This window comes from Pongo abelii, chromosome 4 (assembly GCF_028885655.2).
Source record: "Pongo abelii isolate AG06213 chromosome 4, NHGRI_mPonAbe1-v2.0_pri, whole genome shotgun sequence".
Lineage (NCBI taxonomy): Eukaryota > Metazoa > Chordata > Mammalia > Primates > Hominidae > Pongo > Pongo abelii.
In genome coordinates this window covers 87236560-87253301 of record NC_071989.2, presented here as the reverse complement: position 1 = coordinate 87253301, position 16742 = coordinate 87236560, and the positions used below count along the sequence as shown (strand labels likewise).

The window sequence follows — 16742 nt, the reverse complement described above, 5'->3', positions numbered from 1 at the left end:
CTGCACTCCCATGTTTTTGTAACACTATTCCCAATAGCCAAAATTTAGAAGGAACTTAAGTGTCCATCAACAGAGGAATGGATAAATAATATGTGGTACTTATCCGCAATAGAGTACTATTGAGCCATACAAAAGAATGAGATCCTGTCATTTGCAACATCATGGATGGAACTGGAGGACATTAAGTGAAATAAGCCAGACACAGAAAGACAAACTTCACATGTTCTCAGTTATCTGTGGGGTCTAAAAATTAAAAACAATTGAACTCATGGAGATAAGAGACTAGAATGATGGTTACCAGAGGCTGGGAAGGGCAGTGGCAGGGAGAGGGGGAAGTGGGGATGGTTAATGAGTACAAGAAAATAGAACGAATAAGATATATATTTGATAACACAACTGGGTGACTATAGTCAATAATAATTTAATTGTACATTTAAAAATAACTAAAACAGGATAACTGGATTGTTTGTAATGCAAACGATAAATGCTTGAGGTGATGGATACCCCATTTACCCTGATGTGATTATTATGTACTGTATGCCTATATCAAAATATCTCACATACCCTATAAATATACAAACCTATTATGTACCCACAAAAAGTAACAAATAAAACAAGTATTTCAGCAGCAAGGTGTGAGTGAAGTAGGTAAGAAAAATAGTAATTTTTTTTTTTTTTTTTTTGGGAGACAGGGTCTCACTCTATTATCCAGGCTGGAGTGCAGTGGAGCAATCTCAGCTCGCTGCAACCCCCGCCTCCCTGGCTCAAGCAATTCCTGTGCCTCAGCCTCCCAAGTAGCTGGGTTTACAGGCATGTGCCACCACACCTGGCTAATTTTTGTATTTTTAGTAGAAAGGGGGTTTTGCCATGTTGCCTAGGCTGGTCTCAAACTTCTGGGCTCAAGTGATCTCCCCTCCATGGCCTCTCAAAGTGATGGGATTACAGACATGAGCCACCACACCCGGCCAAAAAATAGTAATTTTTAAATGACCATATAAAACTTTTGCAACATTTATACCATATACTCAAGCATCCCTTAACAGTCACTTAATGTTTTGTCTTTCAGAAAAAAGAACTTTTGGCTAGGCGCAGTGGCTCACACCTGTAATCCTAGCACTTTTGGAGGCCGAGATGGGTGGATCACTTGAGGTCAGGAGTTCAAGACCAACCTGGCCAATATGGTGAAACCCCATCTCTACTAAAAATACAAAAAAAAATTAGCCGGGCATAGTGGCACGCACCTGGAATCCCAGCTACTTGGGAGGCTGAGGCAGGAGAATTGCTTGAACCCAGGAGGCGGAGGTTGCAGTGAGCTGAGATCGCACCACTGCACTCCAGCCTGGGCAACAGAGCAAGACTGTTTCAAAAAAAAAAAAAGAAAAAGAAAAAAGAACTTTTTAAATGATTACCTCAAAGTTCAGAAGAAATCCTTATAGACATTTTTAACAGTTGCCATAATTCTTTTATACAGCATCTAGTTTATTACCATGACTACATTCTTGGCTGTGATCCCCACATTCAAATTTCTGAAAATATCTCATACGAAACGATAAATGTACTAGATGGTGAAGTTCTGAAACCTCTTTCCAAGCATCAGCATCATCTGACCCAGCAGACTAGTTTCCTTTAATATTAAACTAACATACAAACCTACACATCTACTATCTTGTTTCTGTTCAACAAAGCAGGTGATTTTCAAGGTATTTGTATACAGATGCTCTAATCCTACACTATACATGGGAGAAATGTATCTTTCTTCTGTGAATCCTTTTCCCCCTCCACAAACATCCCCCAGTCCCTAATTTATATAACATAATAAACAATGTCAATACAGTCTAACAATTAAGAATGTAGTTTTGGAGTCCAGCTTGAAAGTGAATCCCAACTCTCCCACAATCTAGCTGTAGATTGCCATGGGCAAGTTTCATGTACACAAATTCCCTAAGCTTGACAGAGGTTATTGTGAGGATTAACTGAAATCCATGGGAATCACTCAGCTCACTAGAGCACACTAGATAAATTCTCACTAAACATTAGCTATTGTTATTGCAATATCTTAAAGAGAACTCTAGAATAACCATTAAACCTTCACAGTCTATTTATGTACTATGTCTCATCCAGTCTTTAATCTTTCTTCATCTTAATATAAATGAAAGCTCCGTGGCCGAGCACGGTGGCTCACGCCTGTAATCCCAGCACTTTGGGAGGCTGAGGCAGGCGGATCACTAGGTCAAGAGTTTGAGACCAGCCTGGCCTATATGATGAAACCCCATCTCTACTAAAAATACAAAAATTAGCCAGGCATGGTGATGGGTGCTTGTAGTCCCAGCTACTCGGAAGGCTAAGGCAGGAGAATTGCTTGAACCAGGGAGGCAGAGGTTGCAGTGAGCCGAGATCACGCCACTGCACTCCAGCCTGGGCAACACAGTGAGACTCCGTCTCAAAAAATAAATAAATAAATAAATAAAAGCTCTTACCTTTTCACACTTGTAAGTATGACAGTTAAGTGTGAATTCTGTGTCAAAGCTATCTGAAATCCTACCTTTTTTTTTTTTTTTTGAGATAGAGTTTCGCTCTTGTTGCCCGAGCTGGAGTGCAATGGTGCAATCTCAGCTTACTGCAACCGCCACCTCCCAGGTTCAAGCGTTTCTCCTGCTTCAGCCTCCCAAGTAGCTGGGATTATAGGCATGCGCCACCACGCCCGGCTAATTTTGTATTTTTAGTAGAGAAGGGGTTTCTCCATGTTGGTCAGGCTGGTCTCGAACTCGCGCCCTCACCCGCCTCGGCCTCCCAAAGTGTTGGGATTACAGGCATGAGCCACCGTGCCTGGCCTGAAATACTACTCTTATTAGCTATGTGATCTTGGAGCATGTTACTCCCCCTCTCTATGCTTCACTGGTAAAATGGGCATAATACACCACACACCAGATAACAATTACGTAAACGGAATGAAATGATAAATATAAATAATAATATAATAAATATATGTTTAGAACCATTTTCCCACCTAGTAATAGCAATTTATTATTATTATTATTATTATTACCCTATGCAAACTTCTTCAAAGTGGTATCCAATGGTAACTGTACCTGCCTCTAATACTGTACAATTCCTAAATCTTCTCTCCTCCCACCTCAAGCTTTTCCAGATTGATCAGAAGAGCTGCAAGTAACTCCTAACTCCATTCTCTCTGGACTTAGAACTCACATAAGAACTTTCAGTTCTGTCCAGCCTGATTATACATTCTTTGTTTTATGCTTACATATCATCTTCCAAAAAGAAAAGAAAAAAGGAAAAGACACATTCCTCGATTTGTATATCATACTAACACAACTATTTATGAAGATGCCAAGTATTAAATAGATCTTCATTAGTCTTTCTTAGCAGTGTTTTTTACTATACATTTTAAGTGTATAGAAAATGGATGTTCCAAACTACACAGCACCTGCACAGGACCAACACATAGGGCCTATCACTATTGAAATCAACTAAAACTGGGCCTACTGAACTATTAATATATTTATTAGCTAAGAATATAAAATCTATTTAGCTTCCAATAATTCATTGTCACATAGGAAATTTTATAAACTATACATTTCTGGACAACTTTACAGCACTAGAAGTGACAAATACAGCTCCTGACCAAATCTGTAGCATTTACTTATATATTCATATTCATATATATATATATACACACATATATATAAGTGAAGAAACACAATTTAAAGTTTTACTTACTCAAATTCTGTAGCATAATATTTAAGAAAGCCCAGTAAGAGGTCCCCAAGGTTTGATTCATTCTTTGAGAGGTAAGGAGGAACATTACATGGAGCTTGATGTACAAGGTGCAGCTGTATAGCAGGACTAAAAGACTCCTGTCAAAAAGAAGAAGGGAAAAAAATGTAAAGCCATTTAAAACACACACTAAGAAACTTTATAAATCCTGAACTAGGCTCCTCTTTGAAAAAGAAAGAAATTTACTCTATTTGGCAATTTGGAAACCTGAAATTTTTCTTCCAGTAAAGACTTCACCAGTATTTGCAGTAGGCCAGAATGTACCTGAAAAACTAACATTCTAATCCTTGGCTTCAGTATATCACTCAGTTACCAAACAGATCGCTATTTAGCAGAAGATTTTCTAACTCATAAATAAAACCTTACTATACAAACCAAGATCTACCCAATACCATATAGATTTCTTCATAAAGGTTATCTCATTCTTAATTATTCCTACAAAGAGCAGTTATATTTAATGTATAAAGGCTATATTAAGCACAAAGTAAGTTTTTTCTGTCACTTCAAACTTCTCTCAAAGGCCGTAAGAGTAACTTTAATATAGAAATAGTACTTATACTAATTTTAAGATTTTATAAATTTTGCTTTGTTTCTGTATCTTAGATGGAAAAGAAGCGAGATGTTCAACCTCAATCAAGCTTGAAAAGACAAAGAAGGCAGGGAAAATGAGATAGGAAACATACCAACAAGCAATATTCAGCAAGCTTTTACCATAATATTTGTAAAAGATTTCAATTATTTGCCTGAAATCCAGGAACAAAGATGACTATTAGAAAGAATACTAATGGGTACTTATTCTGTTTTCCTATGTTATCCCATTCACTTTCATATCCATTTTTCCTCTATTAACAGCAAGTTCTGGCTCTCAAATATACTAAATGTACTATCAAAATTATTAAGTCATTTATACATATTAATTAGAAAATAATGCAAGGTAATTTGCACAGTGCCATCAAGGATGGTTTTCTGTATTTCTCCACTGCCGTCAGAATAGAAATGGATTTTTTTTTTTTTTTGGTGAAAAAAAAAAAAAAAGCAATTAGTTAAGGCAGCAGAATGACAACTACGGTTAAGATTCCAAACTACCTCAACTCTGGGCTTATAGATACTAATGTAATTAAAGACATCTAAATAATGCCAAGTTAAAAAATGGAGACTCTAAATAATGGTAGTAGAGAAACAGCATAGTGCATCATTTAATGCTAGTGCCCCCAAAATATGAATAAAAACAAAGGAGCAAGAAAACAAAAATATCTCCTCCCTTGTTCCATTACCTATAATTCTATCAATAATTGTTAACTACTATGAAGTGATTACCTTTCTCTCAGAATAAAAATTCTATTCCAACCAAATTCATAAAGTTGATACTCAACATGGGACTTTCCCCTTACATTTCTAACACCTGTAGTATTAATTACATTTTAAGATTCAAGTAGAAATTTTAATTGTCTAAAAGTGGAGGGGCTACTATTGAGGTAGGAAAGAAACCTCAATTAGTAAAGACTAAAGGCAGAAGGAAGAACAGATGCAGTGCCTCTATTCCCCTTTAACTCTTACTTGTTATGTATAAAATTGAACTTGGGGTGACAATATTTAAAATTATAAAATTTAAATGTTATTTTCTGGCAAATCAAACAAAAGGTATAATGTAGATCAAATAAGTAGGTCACTGTTTAATAGCTCCTGCTCTGAAAGCTTCTTACTAATTTTGATTCCTAGCACCAAGCACAATTAGCATTCAATTTATGAACTGAATATGCTAAAACAGAAGTCATTTTCTTATCTGAAGTCTAAAAATGATTGTACCTCCTTTAAAATTTTTATTTTCTTCAGTAATTTAAAGAAAAAGGTCAGCAATTATGACATTAGGAACTGAAGAGTCGTGAGATCCACTCCATTAAAATACTGAATGACCTGAGACCAACAATTTAGCCAGTCTTCTCTTAGCTTCACTGTACTTTTTCACGATCATGCACAGAGAGTCAGGTCATGCTTATTGAGGGAGAACTGAAGCAGAAATCCAAACCAAAACTGAAAAAGACGAGGACACCTAAAGGCAGCTACCAGTAAACAGTAATTCTATCTATCCTTAAGAAATCCCCTAAGCCAGGCATGGTGGCTCAAGCTTGTAATTTCAGCACTTTGGGAGGCCAAGGCAGAAGTATCAATCTTTGGACAATTAAGCACTTTCTGAAATAAGTTAGACTGGCTAATCTTCTATATGGAAACTGTTCTTCAAAATCTTAAGTGAAAGATGATCACTTTCCATCTCCAGGCAAACAGAAAGAAATTTAAGTTATTATCAAATAAAATACATTAAGTATAATTTCATAGCAATATGCATTATGAAATCCTTGAGCCCAGGAGTTTGAGACCAGCTTAGGCAACTTAGTGAGACCCTATCTCTAAAAAAAATAGAAAGATTAACTGGGCATGGTGATGACTGCTGTCGTCCCAGGTACTCAGGAGGCTGAGGCGAGAGAAGCAACTGAGCCCAGGAGGGCTCATCATTGCACCACTGCACTCCAGCTTGGGCAAGACCTTATCTCAAAAAAAAAAAGGAAAGAAATCCCCAGTTTTTAATGATCATTCACATTACAGAAAGATTCTTTGCTTTAAAATTTCAACAAGTAATTTCTTTAAGGCCTGTCGCAGTGGCTCATGCCTGTAATCCCAGCACTTTGGGAGGCCGAGGCGAGCGGTTCCCTCGAGGTCAGGAGTTCGAGACCAGCCTGCCCAACACGGTGAAACCCCGTCTCTACTAAAAATAGAAAAATTAGCTGGACATGGTGGCGGGTGCCTGTAATCCCAGCTACTCGGGAGGCTGAGGCAAGACAATCGCTTGAACCCGGGAGGTGGAGGTTGCAGTAAGCCGAATCCACGCCACTGCACTCCATCCCAGCCTGGGTAACAGAGCAAGACTCTGTCTCATAAAAAAAAAAAAAAAAAAAAAGAATTTCTTTAAAAGGGAGCTTCCCCACTTTAGTTATGTATTTAAGAAAAATACACGCTACTTCAGATAGGACAAGGGGGTTCAGAACTTAAACTAATATTTTAGAAAGTACATAAAGAGCAACCAAAAAGTCAAAGAGAAAGAAAACAGCCTTAAAATTACAAAGTCAGTCCACAGAATAGCAATTAAACTGATAACATCCATCTCTTTAATAAATACATTTTTGGGTTACAAATTTTTACTGTTGCTTGTGTGCCTATATAGAGGGAAGATTAATTGTATTTTTTAGGTTGATATTTTATTCTGGGCTTCTGATAATCAAGTGTATAACCTGTTAACTCCTGAAAACATTTTCCAAATGATTTTTAAGTGTGGATCCTTTAGAAGACACGTAATCTTTCATTTCTCTTCAAGTTAAAAAAAATTAAATAGAAAACCCCTTGGAAAACATCTGAGAACTCTCACCACTTCTGCTCATAGAACTGTCTATAATAATGCCAAAAATACCTTTTGCCAGATTCCATCATTTTTTTCTGAGACTGTCCCATGATATCTTATGCTACCTTCAAACTCTGAAATTTGGACAATTAAGCACTTTCTGGAATAAGTTAGAATGGCTAACCTTCTATTTGAAAACTGTTCTTTAAATGATGAAAGGCTTAAGTCAAAGATGATCACTTTCCATCTCCAGGTAAACAGAAATTTACGTTATTAAAAGAGATTAAGCATAATTTCCTAACGATATGAATTATGAGATCCTAGAAATGTATGTTAAAGAAGGTTACAAGGAAAAGAAAAACTATCATGATAGGGAATACTTCTGCCTGAGAAGAAAAAGAACTAAGTGATATCTTGAAGTTTCTGCAAAGATATCTGAATTACACGCAGGTAGGTCATCATTAATCTGGTGATGTATGTTAAAGATTCACCATAAAATTTCCTTTAATTATATCTGACTTTAGTAGATTTTACAAGCTGTAAGATCAAGGTAAGTATATAACATAAAGTAAAGGTACTATAATGAAGTGACTAAGAGCATTAGCTTTGAAGTCAGACTGAAGTGAAGCATCACCCCTCTATTAGCTGCAGGCATTTAATCAAGTTACCTAGCTTTCCTCAGCTTCATCATTTATAATACAAGGAAAGGAAAAATACTCAGATGGTTGTTGTAAGGATTTATTAACTGTTTAGTATATGCCACATATCATTATTATTGCACATTTATACAATACAGTGTGGTTACCTCCTAAAACTTTTCATGTATTATTTCCAAATTAATTTTTCTATGCTTTCAAAATCCAAGTAGTGCCAACTTTAAAACAATGTTTTATAACCATTAAAAAAAAATCTCCACCAAAATTTCTTAATCTTTTCTTTTTTTTTTTTTGAGACAGAGTCTCACTCTGTCGCCCAGGCTGGAGTGCAGTGACACGATCTCAGCTTACTGCAACCTCCGCCTCCTGGGTTCAAGTAATTCTCCTGCCTCAGCCTCCGGAGTAGCTGGGACTACAGGTGCGTGCCTCCACACCCGGCTAACTTTTGCATTTTTAGTAGAGACGGGGTTTGACCACATTGGCCAGGATGATCTCGATCTCATTACCTTGTGATCCACCCGCCTCGGCCTCCCAAAGTGCTGGGATTACAGGCATGAGCCACCACGGCTGGCTAAATCTTTTCAAAGGTATTCATTTATAGCTTGTTTCAGGTAATTGATCGATCCTTTCCTTATATTAGGTCAATTTTTAAAATGAAAAAGTTGCTATATATGTGTGTACAGTTGTCCCTTGGCATTCCTAGGCAACTGGTTCCAGGGCTCCAGGTGATGCTAAAGTCCCTTATATGAAATGGTGAAGTATTTGCATATAACCTATGTACACCCTCTCATACACTTTAAATCATCTCTAGATTACCTACAATACCTAATACAATGTAAACTCCAACTAAATAGTTGTTATATTTTTTATTTGTATTACTTTTATTGTTGTATTTTTATTTTTCCTGAATATTTTTGATGTGTGGTCAGTTGAATCCATGCATGCATAACCCACATACAGAGGGCCCACTGTATATATACAGGCACACCTCGTTTTGTTGCACTTCACTTTACTGTACTTCGAAGATACTGCAGTTTTTACAAATTGAAGGTTTATGGCAACCATGCATCTAGCAAGTCTATGAGCAGTACCATTTTTCCAGCAGCATGTGCTCACTTCAGGTCTCTGTGTTCCACTCTGGTAATTCTTGTATTTCAAACTTTTTCATTATTATTATATGTTATGGTGATCTGTGATCAGTAATATTTGATGTTACTACTGTAATTGTTTTAGAGTGCCACAAATGGTATCCACATAAGACTGCAAACTTAATCAAAAATGTTATGTGTATTCCGATTGCTCCACTGACTGGCAGGCAATTCTCCTGTCCCTCTCCCCTTCCTTGGGCCTCCCTATTCTCTGAGATGCAACAATACTGAAATTAGGCCAATTAATAACCCTACAATGGCCGTCCAAGTGAAAGGAAAAATCACACATCTCTCACTTTAAATGAAAAGCAAGAAATGACTACGCTTAGTGAAGAAGTCATGTTGAAAACCAATACAAGCCAAAAGTTAGGTATCTTGCACCAATGACAGCCAGGCTGCGAATGCAAAGGAAAAGTTCTTGAAGGAAATTAAAAGTACTACTCCAGTGAACGCCATCAATGATTAAAAAAAAGCAAAACAGCCTTATTGCTGATATGGAAAGTTTTATTGGTCTGGATAGATCAAACAAGCCAAAATATTTCTTTAAGCCAAAACCTAACCAGAGCAAGACTCTAACTCTCTTCAATTCTATGAAGGATGAGAGAGGTGAGGAAGCTGCAGAAGAAAAGTTGGAAGGTAGCAGAGGCTGGTTATGAGGTTTAAGGAAAGAAGCTATTTACGTAACATAAAATTACAAAGTGAACAGCAAGTGCTTATGAAGAAGCTATAGCAAGTTATCCAGAAGTTATCTCGCTAAATTAACATGGCTACACTGAACAACAGATGAATGCAGCTACACTAAATAGCAGATTTTTCAGTGTAAATGAAACAGGCTTCTATTCGAAGATGCTATCTAGAACCTTCACAGCTACAGAAGAGACATCAATGCCTGGCTTCAAGGTTTCAAAGGACAAGCTGACTCTTGTTAGGGGCTAATGCAGCTGGTGACTTTAAGTTGACGCCAATGCTTATATACCGTTCCAAAATCCCAGGGCCCTTAAGAATTATGCTAAATTTACTCTGCCAGTGCTCTATAAATGGAACAACAAAGCCTTGATGACAACACATCTCTTTACAGCATGGTACACTAAATATTTTAAGCCCACTGTTGAGACCTACTACTACTGCTCATTGACAATGCACCTAATCATCAAAGAGCTCTGATGGAGATGTACACAGAGATTAATGTTTTCATGCCTGCTAACACAACATCCATTCTACAGCCCATGGATCAAGGAGTAATTTTCATTTTCAAGTATTATTATTTAAGACATACATTTCACAAGGCTATAACTGCCACAGATAGTGATTCCACTAATGAATCTGGACAAAGTACATTGAAAGCCTTCTGGAAAGGAGTCATCATTCTAGATACCGTTAAGAACATTCATGATTCATGGGAGGTCAAAATATCAACATGAACAGAAGTTTAAAAGAAGTTAATGCCAACCCTTTTGGATGATTTTGAGAGGTTCAAGACTTCAGTGGAGGAAGTAACTGCAGATGTGGTGGAAACAGCAAGATAATTAGAATTAGCAGTGGAACCTGAAGATATGACTGAACTGCTGCAATTTCATGATAAAACTTTAACAGATGAAGTTCTGCTTCTTGTGGATGAGCAAAGAAAAGTAGTTTCTCGAGACAGAATCTACTCCTGGTGAAGATGCTGTGAATCTTGCTGAAATGACAACAAAATACCAGTACTGCTTGGATCAACCACGTAACTTTTCTAAGACTTAGTTTTTTCATTAGTGAAAGAGGGATAATATTTCTAAGTGTATAAACAAAGGATTTAGAACATTACATAAACTTAGCTGGTAAAGCAGTGGCAGGGTTTGAGAGGACTGACTTCAATTTTAAAGGACGTTCTACTGTACGTAAAATGCTAGCAAAGATCATCATACACTATAGAGAAATCTTTTGTGAAGAAGAGTCAATCAATGTGGCAAACTTTACTGTTGTCTTATTTTCAGAAACTGCCACAGCCACCCCAACCTTCAGCAACCACCACTCCGATCAGTCAGGAGCCATCAATATCAAAGCAAGACTCTCCACAACTGGTGATGAAGGCTCAGCTGATCGTTAGCATTTTGTAGCAATAAAGTATTTTTAAACAAAGGTATGTACATTTTTTAGACATAATGCTATTGCACACTTAAGAGACTACATGATAGTGTAAGTGTAACTTTTATATGCACTGGGAAACCAAAAAATTTGTGTGACTCACTTTATTGTGGTGGCCTGGAACCAAACCTGCAACACCTCAAAGGTATGTCTGCACAGGCTACAAACCTGTACAGCATGTTATTATACTGAATACTGTAGGCAACTGTAACACAATGATAAGTATGTGTGGATCTAAACATATCTAAAAATAGAAAAGGTACACTAAAAACATGGTATAAAAGATAAAAAACAGTATACCCTTACCATGAGTGGGGCTTGCAGAAGTGGTAGTTGCTGGGTGAGTCAATGAGTGAGTAGTGAGTGAATGTGAAGGCCTAGAACATTACTATACACTACTGTAGACTTTAAAAATACTGTACACTTAGGCTACCCTAAGTTTATTTTAAAATTTTTCTTTCTTCAATAATAAATTAACCTTAGCTTACTTTAAAAACTTTTTAACTTTTAGGCTGTTCTGTAACAACACAGCTTACAATACACACACATTGTGCAACAATACAAAAATATTTTCTTTCTTTATATCCTTATTCTATAAGATTTTTTCTATTTTAAATGTTTTTTCCTTACTTTTAAACTTTTTTGTTAAAAACAAAGGCACAAACATACACATCAGCCTAGGCCCACACAGTATCGGGATCATCACTATCACTGTCTTCCACCTCCACATTATGTCCCACTGGAAGATCTTTGGGGACAATATCATGCATGGAGCTGTCATTTCATGTAACAATGTCTTCTTCTGGAATACCTCTTGAAGGACCTATGAGGCCATTTTATAGTTAGCTTGTTTTTTAAATAAGCATAAAGAGTACACTCACAAATAATGATAAAAAGTATAGTACAGTAAAAACCAAGTGACAGGAATATTTCAGCTCTATTATCATCTTATGAGACCACCATCATGTATGTGGTCTGTCATTAACCAAAACATCATTATGCAACACATTACTGTATATGTATATATGTATAATTTAAGGTGTTTTTTTAACATTTAACTACACAGAAAAGCTATAGAATTCTTTATTTCGCAACTATTAAAAAGAAGAGGGTTATTTTCTTGCAACTCTATTAACATAAATGTTTCCTAGAGTACAAAGATACTTTTAGCGAAGGAAACAAATAGCTAAAAAACACCAAGTTGTATTGATATATCTACCTAGCATAAATTTAAGTTAACCCTCCTAGTAATATGCTTGCATTAAAATAAAGATTCTTTCATAAGCTCTATCTGTTTATATATTTAACTTTCTCAGCTTCATTTATTCAACTGAATAATAAATACTCTGCCCTCTATCAGTTATGTTGTTTAAGTCAATAAGAATTTAGTAATAATCAGTAATTCTATACTATAATACAGTTTTTAGAGACAATGATGTTTATAGCCTCTTATCCCTTTCATATCACAACTGAACTGAAATATACCAATTTTAAAAATATTTAAAATGTTATAAATTTTGAAAATATGAAAATGACTAAAAAGCATAGTATACTGAACAAATTTATTCCATTCCAAAATTGTTTTCTCTTATTTTAAAAATAAACCCTATTTTGTATTAGAGAAGCTCAAAATTTAAAAGAACCCTGTGGTTTCCTTTGTAAAGTAGCAAAGTTGTTTTTTTGTTGTTGTTAACTTATCTTAAACTTATTTATACAAGCTGAAATTCTGCCGTAACTGCTGCCCTTACAGGTATATCTGTATATGAACAATCAGATGTATACAAATAAAATGTAATAAGCAACAGAAATTAGATAAAATGTTAATGAATACTACTGTAATTTTGCCTTCCCCCAAGAAAGAGTATAATGGAAAAATTGTTAGTACCATTTGGATCAATCATGTAACATTTCTAAAACAGTTTCTTCATTAGTGAAAGAGGGATAATACCTTGCAAGTTTATTTGTTCAGGATTTTTTTAATTGTGTATAAAATGCACAGTATGCTGACATATATAATGGATACTAAATAAACGATGGCTATTTTATATATATACATATATATATATATATGCATATATATATATATATACATATATATATATATATATACATATATATATATATATATATATATATATTTTTTTTTTTTTTTGAGATGGAGTCTCGCTCTGTTGCCGAGGCTGGAGTACAGTGGCACAATCTCAGCTCACTGCAACCTCCGCTTCCCAGGTTCAAGCAATTCTCCTCCTCACCCTCCTGAGTAGCTGGGATTACAGGCACCTGCCACCATGCCCAGCTAATTTTTGTATTTTTAGTAGAGACGGGTTTCACCATCTTGGCCAGGCTGGTCTTTAACTCCTGACCTCGTGATCCACCCACCTCGGCTTCCCAAAGTGCTGGGATTACAGGCGTGAGCCACCACGCCCGGATAGTTATTATTAATAATAGCAAACAAGCTGACTTGTTTGTTCCATCAAACGGACCATTAAAAATGTGTTCTGCTGACCAGCTTACAGGTTTCATATAAAACAAAAAATCTTGTGTGAGAAGAGGTAATAAGTCCCTATCCATGTAAACAAAAATCTTATAGTAAAGGTAAATTAATTAAATATTTATGATGGCAATGTAACCATATGTAAATGCAAATTAGGAGATTCCTAATCTGGCAGGTCTTGCTATTAGTATTTTTTAAGACCTTGGGGCTAAATCTATTTCCCCATTACAGGTACAGAAATAAGCTTATAAGCAAAACAGATGGAGAGCATAGGGCCAGAGGTAGTGAATATGAACAGAAGTCAGAACTCTGTCATGGGAGAAAGCTAGATAAGAAAAACAGAACACAGAAGTGAAAATGGGGCCATTAGTAAGAACCTGGGTGTTATAAAAGCATTCCCTCTGACCCCAACCACAGTACAGTGATATTTCGCCAGTCTCCTATATTAGTAAAAAGAGCTTCATGTAGCATAGGGTTTTAAGTGAGACTGCTGCAGAAGCATTTTTCAATACACAATATTATTTTGGGATAAGTTTATTAGATCCTTTGCTAAAGAACATATGCAGCTCTTTCTACACTGACACCTGCGTCTTAAAGCAAGATGAGGTTGGGTCAATAAAATGAAATACGACCTTTCAGTACAAACAAGAGAGTCAATACTTTATGGAGAGAGAAAAACATTCAAAATTAAGGCCAACAGGCTGGGTGTAGTGGCTCATGCCTGTAATCCCAGAACTTTGGGAGGCCAAGGTAGACGGCTCACTTGAGGCCAGGAATTTGAGACCAAACTGGGCATCACAGCAAGACCGTCTCTACAAAAAAAAGAATAAATAAAAAGATTAAAAAGAATAAGGCCAAAAAGTTCAAGTTACCTCTATTTCTGTACTTTCTTTCATTTTTCATAATGTTTAAGAGACCATAAAGACTGATCCTTAGCTATACTGGAAACTCATTATAATAATTCTTCATAATAGCAGAAACTCGTTTTTTTTTAAAAAAAAAGAAGATGAGATAGCAAGATTCTAAAAGGCTCTTGTTATAGCCTCTCCTAGCAGATGACCTTCCACAGAATGTGAGATCTCCACCACAGCAGGGCTGTATTAAAATGAACGTTTATTATCCAGCACCTTGCATGTGTGCATTACAATAATAACTTATGTTCAAAACCAAGAACATTGGGTCTTCTCAATTATCAGATATTAAACTATATTTAATTGATGTTCCACGTCAAGTAAATTTGTTATATTTTGTGTGACACAATAAGTTTTTTGAAAATTAATCATCTAAGCTGGTGATATTTCTCTTTGTAATATGACCATTTAGTAAGGAGACAGCTCTTCTTATAAGTATATGAAACCAACATGTAAAAATTATGTGGTTTCAGAAGAGTAGTCAAACATTCTAAACAAGTAGCTTAAATATTATTTCCAAATAAACACAGGAAAAAGAATGACTATGGAGGAAAACACTAATGATATAAAACAAAGAAACAGAGAATTCTGGAGAAAGAATACATGAAAACTGAAAAAGAAACACAAGGATTCTTATAGATTATGAATACATATATAACCTATGTGTCTCTAAACTCAAACTAAGTACATATTGAATTTTTTCTAGTGGCCACACTTCATTTCTTGAATGTTTCCAATTAATGTCAGCAGGATTCATAGTATTATGCAGACAAGAATAGTGTACTAATATTACCTGTTGTGGTGTATTACTTAGCAAGATCAAAGATAGAAAGATTATCCAATTGTCCAACTTCTTTCCCCCTGCTTCTCAAAGTATAAATATACTGGGCCAAAAACTTTCTGAGTTACTAACTAAAGAAATGCTGTGAAGCTATATTTTAAAATAGTAGGAAGAAAACTGGAATAAAGCCAAATGGGCAACTGAGTATATTTAATCTCCATTAGTGATAATCTTGAGCATCACACAAAACAAATTCCACCATTAACACAACTGACCAGACTGTCTGCCAATATCAAAATAACAAGTAAGAGAGTTTTCTGAAACAGTATATGAAACATTTTAAATGTTCTCTTGGTATATATAGAAAATGTTATCATGTACTTAGCCTTACTACTTTTATAATCGCATTAATACTACTTATAATAGTTCTACATACACTTGACATAAAATGTATTATAATAATTTATAAGAAACACTTACTGGGTAAATTTTTTGGAGGGATGGAAGGATGGGTTCAGGTAGGGCTATAAAAAGAAAAAGTTTAAAGCTTCCGTGATTCACGTGACTCATTTTACAATGCAATAATTTGTCAGCTACATCCCAGGTATAAGACTATAAGGGTTCATGCTAAAATTCAACAATTTTCAAATATTTCATGAAATTAATTCTTATCCCTAAGTTTGTATTTAAAATATATTTAAGTTGACAAACTAAGGTTTTATTAATAAACTACATATATCCCTATGTAAATCAATGTTCCTCACATGGTTTTAGAATAATAGGCTATCAATAAAGGGACATATATAATTTGTCCAACACCAGACATACACACACAATAAGCAAGACAAGGATTGCTCTACAGATACTGAATAGACATTATTAAGATGGATGTAGCAATCAAAAACTACAATTTTAAAAATACAGTTCAATGACACTAGGAGATAAAAATAGTTCTTTCATAATTGTCCCTTTATTATTTAATTTCCACTGGCAATACCAAAATTGAAATCGTTCAGGAAACTGATATACTGCAAATAACAACAAAAAAAATCAAATAAAACTGAAAGAAAAATCTTTAACCTCATTAATACATTTTTAAACAATGCTCAGCAAAAGTTAGAAAACTAGGGGCACAATCTGCTATTAATAAAATTTCATACAAAGAAATTATCCTCATGTTATCACCATATTTGTGTCATCCTTCACCAATCGTTTTAAACAAATCCAATCTCATTAAATGCATTAACAGTAATTTTACATTGTTTTAATATGAAAAGAACAATATAAAAAGGCAGAGTACCTAACATTCACGATATAAGAAATAACTGTAAAATATAATGTCATGAGTATGGTAAAATACAAGTAATACATTTTCAAATTTAAGAATTAGGAAGGATTTAAGAATTAGGAATACACTATGTATAACTACATAAACTCAACAA

General features: G+C 35.3%; 1 protein-coding gene across 9 annotated transcripts in view; it reads right to left on the bottom strand.

Annotated features, from left to right (window-relative positions):
* Window positions 1-16742, bottom strand: part of TENT2 (terminal nucleotidyltransferase 2) — a 74022-nt gene that overhangs the window by 13611 nt on the left and 43669 nt on the right. For 7 of the 9 annotated variants that reach the window (XM_024247345.3, XM_024247347.3, XM_054555666.2 and 4 more), the window contains 2 exons: window positions 15781-15824; window positions 3739-3875 (listed from right to left, as the gene is read on the bottom strand). In XM_024247345.3, the coding sequence (XP_024103113.3) occupies window positions 3739-3875; window positions 15781-15824 (181 nt within the window). Of the gene's footprint in view, window positions 1-3738; window positions 3876-11783; window positions 11938-15780; window positions 15825-16742 lie in introns of those variants that run through there. The other 2 variants (XM_054555671.2, XM_063724447.1) reach the window with 1 other exon arrangement.